The 13,547-nt window shown below is 36.7% G+C and overlaps 2 protein-coding genes across 2 annotated transcripts in view; both read right to left on the minus strand.

The window, feature by feature from the left end:
- Nucleotides 1-4,520, minus strand: part of VTA1 (vesicle trafficking 1) — a 61,449-nt gene extending 56,929 nt beyond the window's left edge. The window contains exon 1 of the mRNA XM_010965649.3: nt 4,352-4,520. Within this exon, the coding sequence (XP_010963951.2) occupies nt 4,352-4,463 (112 nt within the window). The 5' untranslated portion in view covers nt 4,464-4,520. The remainder of the gene's footprint in view (nt 1-4,351) is intronic.
- Nucleotides 4,521-10,375: 5,855 nt separating this feature from the next.
- Nucleotides 10,376-13,024, minus strand: GJE1 (gap junction protein epsilon 1). The gene is made up of 3 exons (XM_045524761.2): nt 12,841-13,024; nt 11,993-12,175; nt 10,376-11,422 (listed from the first exon to the last, which is right to left on the minus strand). The coding sequence occupies exons 1-3, from the start codon at nt 12,877-12,879 to the stop codon at nt 11,027-11,029; spliced, it is 618 nt and encodes a 205-aa protein (XP_045380717.1). The 5' UTR covers nt 12,880-13,024; the 3' UTR covers nt 10,376-11,026.
- Nucleotides 13,025-13,547: the final 523 nt, after the last annotated feature.

A 13,547-nucleotide genomic window follows, 5' to 3' on the forward strand; every position in this document is an offset into this window, starting at 1 on the left:
TGACAATGATAACACTTTAAAAAAAGGCTGAACCAATTTCACTTAGGAACACTCTTGGGGGGAAAATATAGAGAAAATAAAGTAGACTAGGACATGAAGCAAAATACACAATAAAATATATAGACTTTACATCAAAAGCATGATAGAAATAAGGAAAAACTAACAAATTGGGCACCTCCAAATTTTTTCATCTGTGAAACCCTGTTATGAAGACAAAGAGAGAAGCTACAGACTGGAAGAAAATATTCACAAAACACATTATCTGACCAAGGACTAGTAACTAGAGTATCAAGAACTTTCAAAATTCAATTAAAAGGGGCTGGGGTGGCAAAAACAAGAGCAGACACCTCACTGAAGGTGATATACAGCTCGTTAATGAGCACAAGAAATGATGTTAATTTCCATAGCCCTCAAGGAAACAAAGATTAAAACCATGATGAGGTATCACCACACCTATCAGCATGACTAAAATTAAAAAGTGGTGCCACACCAAATGCTGGTGAGGATGCAGAGAAACTGTACTCACACTTGTATGTTGCTGATGGGAATGTAAAATGGAATAGCTAGTCTGGAAAACAGTTTGCCAGTTTCTTATAAAACCAAATGTGTAATTACCATATGTCCCAGCAATTGAACTTTTGGGCATTTATCCCGGAGAAATGCAAACTTATGTTGACACAAAAATACTATACATCATGACTGTTCATATGAGCTTTATTCCTAATAGTCACAAGCTGGAAACAACCTGTCTTAGTCCATGCCATCTGGTAAAACAAAGTACCACAAACTGGGTAGCTCATAAGTAACAGAAATGTATTGCACACTGTTTTAGAGGCTGGAAGTCAGTACCAACAAGGCCACGGACCTCTGTGTGATCTCTTTCCTAAAAGCACTAATCTCACTCATAAAGGTTGTACCTTCATAACTTCATCACACACATCCCCACCGCCATCTACTAATACCATCACTTTTGAGGGGTCAAGATTGCAATATGAATTTTGCTGGGAGAAACAAACATTCAGACCATAGCAGAACCCTTATGTCCATCAATCGCTCAAATTTCAAACTGTGAGACAGATATATAGATGACTAAAATTTAAAGATATCTATACATCTATCTCATGATATATACATATATCATGGAACTGCACTGAGCATTAAGAAAGAAGCAAACTATTGATAACTTGACAACTTATCAATAAATTGATAAGAGGCAATCATGCTGAGTAAAAAAAGTAAATGAAGCGTACAGAAGTTGAGAATTGTGAAAATGATTCCTGTAGAATATCTGCATACTGAAGTTTGGAGAGCACTGGTTTAGTATGTCTAGAGCATAAATTATAAGGGAAAAAGTCATCATGAGTTATCTTCTGTTAGACAGCAGAATCAGACCTACAAATACAGCAGGCACAGGAATTATCAGACAGCAAATAGAAATGTAAATATTTTTAAAGCATTTAAAGAAATGAGTGTTTAAAAATATATAGTTCACAAAAGACTATCAGAAATGGCTGGGCTGATTTAAAAACAAAAAAAGAGAACATCTAGAAGTAAAAAACGAAAACAAAAACTCAATAGATGGATTAGACAATAGAATAGATGGACATGAACACTGACCTAAAGAAATTAAACAAAATGAAGCATAGAAAGAAAACAAACTATGAAAGCATTAACAGACAAGAAGTTAAAGGAGAAAAATGCAACACATGTCTTATTAAAATTGCAGTAGAGAATAGAGATAATAAAGAAGCAATACATGAACAGATGATAGTAGAAAATTTTCTAGATTTGATGAAAGACACCCATCTACAAATTCAGGAAGCCAAAGTCCCAAGTAAGGTACACAAACAGAAATCAAGGCCTAGAAAATCAGAACATAAACCGTAAGGAAGAGACTGATAACTTGGCCCTATTTTAAAATTAAGAAACTTTGAACATCAAAGGCCTTCATAATAGAGTGAAAAATCAAACTATAAACTTGGAGAAGATATTTGCAATGCATATACCAAAGGATCAGTAGCTAGATTACTAAGAAAAAATAATGAAATAGAAAAATGGTCAAAAGCAGTAAATAGATATTTCAAAAGGAGATCACAAATGGTTAATTAACATATGAAAAGATGCTCAACCTTATTAAGATTCAGTGAATTGCAAATTTCGCTCCAATGAGACACCATTTCACACTCACCAGATTGGCAAAAATTAGCTATTCTAACAAGCATCAAATATGGTCAGTACAGTTGCATTCATTTTACTATTCTTTAAACTGTATACTCTTTAACATGCATATGTTTTGTAACAAAAATATTTTTTAAGTGCCACCTGGAGTTAGCAATAAAAATCTTTGCTCATGATCCTGTTGAGAGCAGTTTTGGTAAAATAATGGGCATGAAACCTAGACTACAGCGGGCGAGAAAGGTTCCATGAGATAAGGATGTAAAGACAACTACAGACTACTATTTCAGGCCCACCTTTGAGGTTGGGCGGACAGGACTGCAACCTTAAGGGAATGTCATAATGAGAGCTCCTCTTATTTTTTAAATAAAGGAAACTGGGGCAAGTTTAGAAAGAAATAGCAAAAGACAGATAATGACACAAGAAATAAAAGGTCCCTGGCTAGTCACAAAGGTACATAATACCGAGCCCATAAACAGGGATTAGTTTTAGACAGGAACAAGGGATCCTATTTCATTGTTATAAGACATAACCTTTTTGACTTTATCACATTCTTTTTCTCCTTGTTCTATCCACTCCAGTTACAATGGCCACTTTGACCCTCCTTCAAGCAAGCCCCTACCTCAGGACTTTTGCACTTGTTACCCCCTCTATGGAGAATACTCTTTCCCCGGTGATGCAAAGCCTGCCTTTCACTCCTTTCAAGTCCTGCTCAGAGATGAACCCAGAGAAGCATTCCCTGACCACTTTTAAAATGAAATCCCCTCCTCACTTCCTACCACCCTATTTCTCATACTGCCTATTTTTTCCCTGCTTTGTTTTTCTTCATAACCTTCTAATATTCTAATAATATATTCATATTATCATTTCATCTCCCCACCCCATAGTAAGTAAGTTCCATGAATGCAGGAACTGTAGCCACAGTGCCTGGTAATGCTCATACAGGTAGAATCTCAATAAATACAAGCTGAATGAATGATTAATGGCCCCTGTTTGAGGAACCTGAAAAACAAGTATAATGGAAAAACGCTGTTACTATTTGAACAAAATGGGGTAAAACCTTGAGAGTAATCAACTTACTGCCCACAGAAGAGGTGACATTTGAGCCAGAATCTGAAACATGAGGAGTTTGCCAAGTGGAGAAAAAAAGGCAGACATTGCAAGAAAGTGAAGAACGTGGAGGTCTGAAAGGGCCTTGCACGTTTGAGAAACAAAAATGGGGGACACCTGGAATACAGGATAAGGATGACAGCAGACCGTAACATCCACAACAGAGGACACATTATATTGAGCTTCTCAAGGCTAAAAATCCTTTTCAGAAGATTTATAGTTGCTTGGTCACTTGTTATACCTGCAGTAAAGTTAAAGTATAGAATATAAAATAAAGTTTACTGGACCTACTCTCTTCTGCAAAGGAAAAAGTGTAAACACATTTAATCTGTGTTTTTCATCAACTGTAGGTTACATGTACCACAGTCAACCAAAGTCAGAGTTCACCCCAGAGTTCATCCTATGAAATGTCTCAACACCAGGTATTATCCAAAGAAGGCTAAAAATTCTCACTGGTGGGAGAGAGCTGTGTGGATGCAGAAGGGGGAATGGGTAAATCCAAGTGCTTGTTTTGTAGCAGATATTCTTCATTGATGAGTTTCTGAATGGGCTTGCCTGTTGTCATAATTAACCTGCACTAACTACTATGTTTTCAACTAGTCAGTCTTCCTTTTGTGCACATCACTACTGCCTTTGGGACACTAACGTTCGTTTTAGCCCCAACTCAAATTACTTAACGACCCAGGTTATTTTCAGGATTCCCTAGTAGAGACAGAGGGCTCTTTTGTCTAAACACAGAAAGAAAACCTCAGACCTTAGAACAGTGTGTTCCAGAGTTCATCAGCCCTTGAAGTCTGTTTAAAAATATTTAAGCACAAGACTGGAGAGGTAGTGGACCCTATGGTCCTTTTGAAGTTTTGCCTTTTCGGGGCCTGCAAAGGGGCGAAGAGAATGTGGGGTGGGGGGGAAATCCACGAGGAAGGCGGGACCCCAGGGGATTCCCACGGCAGGTCAGAGGTCAAAGCTCAAGTCTAAAGCCAGGGGGGCGGGGCCTGCCTTAAGAACCAGCGGGCGGTGTGTGGGCCCCGGAGGGTAAGGAGGGCCGCGGCGACCCGGAAAGACTCACAGTAATAGGCCACCACAGGGTCCCGCTTGTCATGCTCCTGAGCTGTCCTCAGATGATGCTGTATGCTCTTAAACTGTGGGGGCAGCGGGGGCAGCGAGGCAAGCGCGGCCATCTCCACTCCAGGAATCACCACTTCCTACTCGCGCGCCACCGACACTTCCGCTTCCGTCTGGGAGGGAGCGCGCACGAACGCGCACGGCAAATCCCGCCCATTTTCCCGTTGCTCAGAGACAGCGACAACTACGGGTTCCCAGCAGGGACAACCTCAGTGAGTCCGGCTCGTAGGCTTTAGAGCCCAGAGGAGGCTGAACGGCTCCGAAATTACGCTGCATGTGGCAATAGCGCTCTCTGCTGGCTACTGGCAGGCAGGAGGAGAGACTTTCTTTCTCTTTGTTTCCAACCTCGACTCCCCTTTTGCGGCTGAAGAACGGGTAGAAAGGGAAAAGCGAGAAGAAAATAATGTTTGCTGATTGGGAGAAAGGGTAAAGGCGTGAATTGCCTTTGACATCCTTCAGGAATTGTCACTTACAGTTCCTCAGATTATACTAATATATATATATATATAATAGAAACCTTTCCTTTACTTTAGAAACTTTTTTTCTTTTAAGAAACTTTAAATCACGCCCTTCTGTGCTGACACATTGGATAAAATAACCAGACTCCTTTTCAACTTAAATGCTAGGAACGTTAAGCTTAAAGAAAATTGAACTTTTGTTCTGAGCTGGGTAATGTATACACTAGTGAATGAATGATTTGGAGATACTTTGTTTCTGGAGAGTGATGAACGATCTGCAAAGTGTTTGACAGTTCTTATCTTGTCAATGCACAAAGGAGGCGTTCAGGTAATGCTTCTTGCTCAGTGCTACCAACTCCTACTGTTGTAGGTAGGCATCATCAACTTTTTCTTCTAACATCGGTGACATCTATTCTTTTTCTCTCCTCTCCATCCCATACCATCATCTTTCAGGACTTTACACTTTACCTCCAATAACCTTCATCTTTATTCCTTTATTTCATCTCAGTCCCCAGGTTTGAGAGTTCTTCTTAAAACTAGTTTTCACTGAAATCACATCATCTCCAAGAAATAAGATCTCAAGCTCTGAAATGTCCCTGTGCCTCCTATTCCCTAATCAACCATCCACCTTACCCTTACCCCCAATCTCAGCAGAACCCCTTCTGTGTTCTTGTATTATCTCCACTCCACATCCTTTGTCTATCCCTGTTTGCAGAGTACACCACCTTACTCAAGGGGCTGCCTTTCTTACCCCACAGGAAACTCAGCTCTATATTCTCCCCAATTTCAGCAAAACATTCATTACCACTTGAGAACATATGTGCTATAGACTGAATATTTGTGTCTCCCCCAAATTCATAGGTTGAAACCTGATGCCCCAGGTGATGATATTAGCCTGTGGGGCCCTTGGCGGATGATTAGGTCATGAAGGCAGAGCCCCATGAATGAGGTTAATACCCTTATAAAAAAAGACCCCAGAGAACCAGCTTGCTCTTCCACCATGAGAGAATACAGTGAGAAATCAGCAGTCTGCAGACTGGAAGAGGGCTCTCACCAGAACCTGACCACACTGGCACCTGAACTTCCAGCTTTCAGAACTGTGAGAAATAGATTTCTGTCATTTATAAGCTGCCCAGTCTGTGGTGTTTTGTTATAGCAACCTCAACAAGCAAAGCCGGCATGGTTTCTCTCTCCTTCTCTATTCCCACCATCCAATCAGATTGGTAGAGAAATAGAGTGGAATAACTGTAAATGTCATCTCTCTGTCCTTATGACATCTCATTTATTCTTTTCCTATTACTTCTCGATTCTCAGTGGTGGTGGTTCTTAAAGTTCACCCCAGAAGCTCAAAAAAAAAAAAAAAATCTAGGTCTCACCCCTGGGCATTCAGATTTAATTGTTCTACATTGGATCTTAAGTATGGGTGTTTTTAAAAGGTCTTCGGGATATGTTGATGACACAGCCACTGTTGTGAAACACCAGGACACAGCTGAGGTTTCAAGCCTTCCCCACAATCTTCAAGTCAGACCCTCTGCCCAGATGACTTGGTCAGAAACTGCACTTTCTGCTACTGAAATCAAGTTCACCAGATATGAACTATTGCACTTCCCCTAGGCTGCAACGAAGTAATACCTAACTACACATGCACTTGAAAAAAGTGTGTATGCGGCTGTAGTCTGGTAGAGTGTTCTCTAAATATCAGTTAGTTCAAGTTGCTTACGGGTAATGTTTAAGTCTTCTGTTTCCTTCCTGATGTTCTGCCTTGTCAATTGATTACTGAGAGAGGAATGTCAAAACCTTTCATTATGACTGGATTTGTTTCTCCTTTCATTTCTAGCAGGCTTTGCTTCATGTATTTCGATGCTCTGTAACTGGTGGCATACGCATTTATAACTGTGAAGCTTCCTGATGAAATGACACTTTAATCATTATGAAATGTGTCTTTTATCCCTGTCATTACTCTTTGCCCTGAAATCTGCTTGAGTTTTCTTATATTAATACACCTAATTCAGCTTTCTGATGCTTACTGTTTGAATGATGTATCTTTTCCCACTTTTTTTTTATTATCTATTTGTAAAAATATTTAAATGTTTTAAATACTAAATCTTTAAATATTTAAAGTGGGGTTCTTGTTAGTAATTTGATCTGGGTTTTTGAAAAAAAAAATGCGTTCCACAATCCCTGTTTCAGTTTGGAATGCTAAAATCTTTATATTTATTGTAACTGTTGATGTTTTGAGGTTTAGGTCTACTACCTCATTATTGTTTTTGATTTTGTCCCATCTGTTTTTGTTCACTTTTTGTCTTTTTGGCCATCTTTTGGATTAACTGAATGTTTTATGATCCCATTTAATTTCCTTTGTTGGCTTATTAGCCAAAATTTTGTTCTTCTATTTTTCTGGATGTCTTACATTTTGTAGTATACATCTTTAAATTATCATAGTGTACTTCAAGTGATAATATATAACTTCATATATATTATAAAATCTTATAAGAGTATACATGATATGATTTGCCAGATTGGTCTCTTTGTTACTTTCAAGAACAATTTTGGATTTATCTATTGTATGTTGTTTATTTTCTAATTTATTGCTTTCTGCCTTTATCCTTATTAAATTATTTTTGTTTTCATTAGTTTTATTTTTAAGTTCTTGTGTTTGCTATTTGAAGTACATCTATTATTTATTTTTAAATAAGAAATGTATTTTCAGCTGTCAATTCAATTTGTCATGTACTACAAATTTGGTAATATAATATGGGTTTTAATAGGTAGTATTCTGACTGTTGTTCATTTATAAATAGTTTGCAAAACTTCAGCTTAAATTGCCTTATTTGACCCAAGAACTTTTTATGAAATGACTTTAAATATATTTTCAACTGGTTAGTTATTTGTTTAGCTTTGACATTCTTATTAATTTTTGCTGTATTTGCACCTTGGTTAGAAAAATCAGTTTTTATATTTTTAAGTATGTCATATATATTTAAATACCTTATATTTATAGTTTATAAATGCTATATTTTTATATAGCTGCATGCTAACAATCCTGATAGAGTTACTAACAAAATGAAATTGTAGAATGGTATAGATCAGTAAGGAATTAAAAAGACTGTCCAAACCAACTCTCACAAGATCTATATCTTTACACATAGCAATATGCAATGTTTACTTAAAAGAAGCATATGTAACCAAGGCTCTTTGGTGGCTTAGAAATGTCATCCTTCCTCCTTGTCGGTTGAGGAATGAGAGTCCAGGTTGACCAAGGAGGCTAGATTTCACAGGTCAGACACCTTGGAAGGGAGAGCTGCAAAGCAAGAGCACTCGGAGATCTATGAAGGGTCTTTGACTGAGTCATGGTTAGCGTAACATCTTTACACATCTTTACAGGAAAGGAACTACTTGAAAGGTTCACACAGAAGATTCATACAGAACTGAGAATAGTTGCTTTTCCCAACAGACGGGGTAGAAAGTCTCTTAAAAAGGGCATACTTTGACAATGTTCTAGAGGATGAATCAGAACAAGAATAGACAAAAGTGTTCATCTGCTACGGTTACGGGGGGGAAAGGGGGTAGGAAAAGATAAATTTGGGAGTTTGGGATTTGCAAATGTTAACCACTGTATATAAAAATAGATAAAAAAATTCTTCTATATGACACAGGAAACTATATTCAATATCTTGTAATAACCTTTAATGAAAAAGAATATGAAAACAAATACGTGTGTGTGTGTATACACACATACACATGACTGGGACATTATGTGGTACACCAGAAATCGACACATTGTATCCAACTATACTTCAATTTTAAAAAATCTTTAAAAGGGGGGGGGGTGTCTGTTGGTTTGTTTTTCTTTTTTTTCTTTTCTTCTTTTTTTTTTTTTAGTGATCTTCTCTTAGAAAAATCCTGAGAGGCAAACCAGAAGAATGTCTCCCTTCTTTCCTTGGGCACAGCAAAGACCTGCTTCCTGTAGCTACAGCAATTTCTGTTGCAACCATGAGTGCAATGGACTGAATGTTTGTGCCCCCAACAATTCATGTTTTGGAAATCCCAACCTCCAACGTGATAGTAGTAGGAGATGGGACCTCTGGGAAGTGATGATTAGGTCATGGGGATGGAGCGTCATGAATGGGATTAGTGCCCTTATTAAAGGAACCCTAGAAAGCTCTTTGGCTTTCCTTCCACTATGTGAGGATACAAAGACAAGTCTGTAACTCAGAAGAGGTCTCTCATCAGAACGTGAACATATCAGTACCCTGATCTCAGACTTCCAGCCTCCAGAACTATGAGAAATACATTTCTTTTGCATGTAAACTACCCAGTCTAGGTATTTTGTTACAGCAGCTGAAACAGACTAAGACAATGAGTCAACCAGCTTGAGGAAAGGGTTCAAGACTTTGAGAATGGTGGAAAGACAATGTTTCCAAAGCACCAAAGGGGCATCTCATAGAGCACTCAGAAAAGTTTTGTCTTAGTAATGGGGCCAAAAATACCCCTTCAGTGAGGGCTAAAATGGTTCCATCTAAGAAAGCTGAATAGAAAGCACAAAGAAGCAACTATTTCCAAATAATTTAACTGCTCCCCAGAATAAAATTTAAGAATATTTATGGGAATATAAAAATATTCAGCATCCAACAAGATAAAACACACATGTCTGGTATCCAACAACAACAAAAAATCACAAACCTTCCAAAGATGCAGGAAAATACGACCCATATTGAAGGTGTATGTGTTTGTGGGAGGACGGGTCAGAGCAGTCCACCCTGGTACAGGCAATAAAGCGTGTTTTATCTCTAAATAATTTAAAAATAAGAATAAAACATACTAAACATTGTTGCTGTTTATTAACACTAAGGACCAGTGATTCTAAACAAAGACAGTGAAAAAATATTCCCCCCTTCAGAGTGAGCTATTTCCCAGGGTCTGCACCCTTTTGTCACATCACTGTATCACTCACTAGAATAGACTCTCTTAAGGGTGCTAAATCTTGGTTATCTTTGTATATGAATTCTTAATGCAGTACATGTAGAGTAATAGATACCAACCATCTATTTGTTGAATGAAGGTAAATTGGGTTTTCTCCTGTGCATTTCATGACTTGAAAATCCTAAGTGTGGAAATTCATGATACCAACCATAAGCTGAATAATGCTTAAGAAAATACTGAAAACCTCAGTTTTCAACTGACTATATTTATTTCCCTAATAAAGCACCAGTATAAGGCAGTCACGCATAAAGTTTTTAAATGATATCAAATGGATGATTATTGGTAAGACAGGCAGATATAAAGAAATGCACTGAATTAATATAAATTAATTGTCTTTCAAATAATTTCATGGCTATTTAGGAAGTCTAACTTAATATAAATATAATTCTCTATTTCAATAATCTTAAGTGTAGAAACTATGATTATAGGATACTATGAGCACAGAGGATTTTTTTTTCTCCAACAAGAAACAAGGAAACCATGTAAAATACTTTCCATAGCATTTTTTATTTATTTGGTGGCCATATTACCATATTATCATATCATTTAATATTAAAATTTTCAATAAAACAGTATTAAAAATGCAAGTGCTCCATTTCTTCAAGTTGGTTATCAAACTATGGAATGACTCTTTTAATAATTCATTTACAACTTTTGTACTTAATTTATATTTGACATGAATGCAAAAAATAATTACATCCTCAAAATTTATGCTGCATAGTTCAGTGAAAAAGGAAATGGCTTTATAGTTAGGAAAGCTGAATTCTAGTCTGATTGTGTGATTTTGGGCACATGTATTAACCTCCCTAAGCCTCATTTTTCCATTTTGTGTAAAAGAGTTAATAAAAGTTTCTCTGGCCATAAAACACTGTGATTGATTAAGATGTTGTATATGAAAGAACTCTGTAAAACTGCTATTTAAAAATGAGTTAACATTAGTTCCATGTATATTTCCTAATGTGTGACAAAATTAAAATGAAATGAAATGTGTATTCAAGAATCCCTGCCTTAGAACTTAGTATTATAATTTCTGTTAGACATAAATTTCACCCATACTGAAGTCAGTTGAAAGAACAGATATTTGTGTTTGAAATTGAGATACTCACTGAATAAGATAAAACTAAATAAAAATGGTTGATAAATAACTGTGGCATGACAGTAGATAATCAACTTTTCAGTCATTGCATCATTAGAAGGCATAATCTTCTAAATATGATCTCAAAAATCTCAGCAACACATAATACTATTGTAATTACAGTAAATGTATACATTGCGATGAGAAAAATGGTCTTTTCAAAGTGTTCTGGCACCATGCATTTTATAATAGTAAATTTTTTCCCGAGAGACACAGCATCACACAGGTAGAGAGGTTTTACTTGGAAACCGAATAGGTGAATCTGAAGCCAAAATGCTACCACCTCTAGACTAATTCTTAATAAAACAGAGAGGATATAAATTACAGTGTAGATGGGCTTTTGAAGAATGCATTCTTGATTGATGCTTTTACATGCAGCATAAAGATGGAAAATAGCTCCAGGAACCAGGACAATCACTAGTTGTAATGCCCAGAACACCTAAAGTATGTCAGAAACATCTCAGTCAAATCAATCACCACGTAATGAAGAAATACACTAAAAAGTTCCTTGACCTTCAAGAGAGGCTAATTTTAAAATTCTAAGTTTTGTAAGTTGTATAAACGATAAAAATAATATAATGAAGGTAGTAATGCTGAACATATCTCATTTAATTACTAAAAAGTTTAAGACTTTAAACTTTTTTTAAACTTTAAACACTTTAGCAATTGTGAAAAAGTAGTCATATTTTAGTGTCATTGCCTACTAATTACTAACAATGATGGAGTATTTTATTTTAGTGGCTATCCAGTTTCTATTTTCTAATTAAAGGCCTGGAGTGTAACTCTAACATCAATAGATAATAGAATGCTAAACTTGGAAGAAACTCTCAACCAGCTCAAATTAATTTACTTGACATATACAGCTAATTTAAAAAAACCCTAATTATTCTAGAAACAGTACCTGTTAAAATAGTCTTCATCTTATTATGACATTATTCTCTATTTAAAAAGAAAACAATTTTATCCTCTGTTGAGTAAGGTTTATATTTGTGCACACAGAAAAACTTACTTGTGGAGTGATTGGCCTGAACTGACTGTAACAGAAGAGGTTTATTTCTCTCCTGTCTGGATCACAACTGAAGTGCAAAGCCTCATTCCCATAGACTGCAAAGCCTAACACGCCAAGGAAGAACATTCGGACTGAACCAAAGAAAAGAGTGTGGAATTGACCGATCACGGTGGGAGGCTTCATCTGTTAGGTTTTAGGAGAAAAAAGAAAACAAACATTAAAGGAGGACATTTTAAAGGATGCTTTCATTACCACATTTAAAAAATTTTAAGATCATGAAATTTTGAAGCAAGATAGAAACTTAGAGATCATCAAACCCAATTCAAATCCCGCATGATGAGATTTCTTACCCTTTTTACTATGAAAATATGAAGTAAAACAGTCAAACAAGAACTTGTTGCTAATCAAATGTGTAATTTTTGGAAATTTGTAAAAAGGCTTGAATTCAATTAATGTCCCCTACCCCTCTCATCCTTTTGCAATAAAATCAAGAGAATCTTAGAATATCTAAGTGCCTTTTTGGCAAAATCAGATAACAAATCTAATATTAAACTCTGCACATTACCTTAACAACCAAATACTGTTTATTTAGTTGTCATTACATCTTATATTCTACTTCTCAATTATCTAATTGAGAGAGCGAGCTACTTTACAGCACCAACAGCTACAAGTACTTCCTAAATTATTCTAGTTATAGTTTTAAATTTAGGATATTTTGAAGCATACGGTTCATATTTATATTGTTTTCCTTACATAAGACCTTATTCATCAGCACTCATGCAAATCAGGTTAAAATACACAGATAAGACTCATACAATCGCTGTTGTTGTTGTTTGTATAATACTTACACATCCTTCATAGAAGTTTTTGATGTAATTTAGAGACATGTCTCAGGAGAAGTTACCTGGCATTCCTGTGGGTTAATTCTTGACCCACATTTCCAGTTTGCTTCCGCCAGAATCAAACTCATATTCTGTCATGATTTCTACAGCAGAAAGCACTTATCATTGCACAATTCTCTCCCCTCCTCCTTTTCGGTCTTTTTTTTTTTTTTTTTCATAGATCTCTGGGGCCCCAGTTAACTTTCCTATCTCCCTCCCAAAACAAAACAAAAACAAAGAAACAAAAGCCTGGGCATGTGGTCAATGGAATAATCCCTTGACTTACACTGTCAGCATAGCCAGCCAGCCAGACGGGAGTGCCAGCAAAGCAGGAGGCCAGCCCGGCAAGGGCTCTGACTCTCAGTGCCTCTCAATTACCTCAGAATCGCCTGTATGTGAACCAGTGGATCCTTCAGCTTAGAGTTTTCTCTGAAATTTCAAGTTATATATATACATTTGGATTCCATTTAGGGATGTCTGAAAAGCTAAGTACCTGGGAAGTATTCCTGATTCTTTCTTGTTTATTTCCGTGGAGTAAAACTGATTTCTGGGAAGTTCAAGAACTTGTTATGCTGACTATGATAGCCAGTACATCCTTGAATATTACTGACGTGTTGCTGTATCTGTCTTTTTTGCTGAATGCTTACCACACACATGGAAAAATCTGCAGTTAG

Source organism: Camelus bactrianus, chromosome 8, assembly GCF_048773025.1.
Source record: "Camelus bactrianus isolate YW-2024 breed Bactrian camel chromosome 8, ASM4877302v1, whole genome shotgun sequence".
Lineage (NCBI taxonomy): Eukaryota > Metazoa > Chordata > Mammalia > Artiodactyla > Camelidae > Camelus > Camelus bactrianus.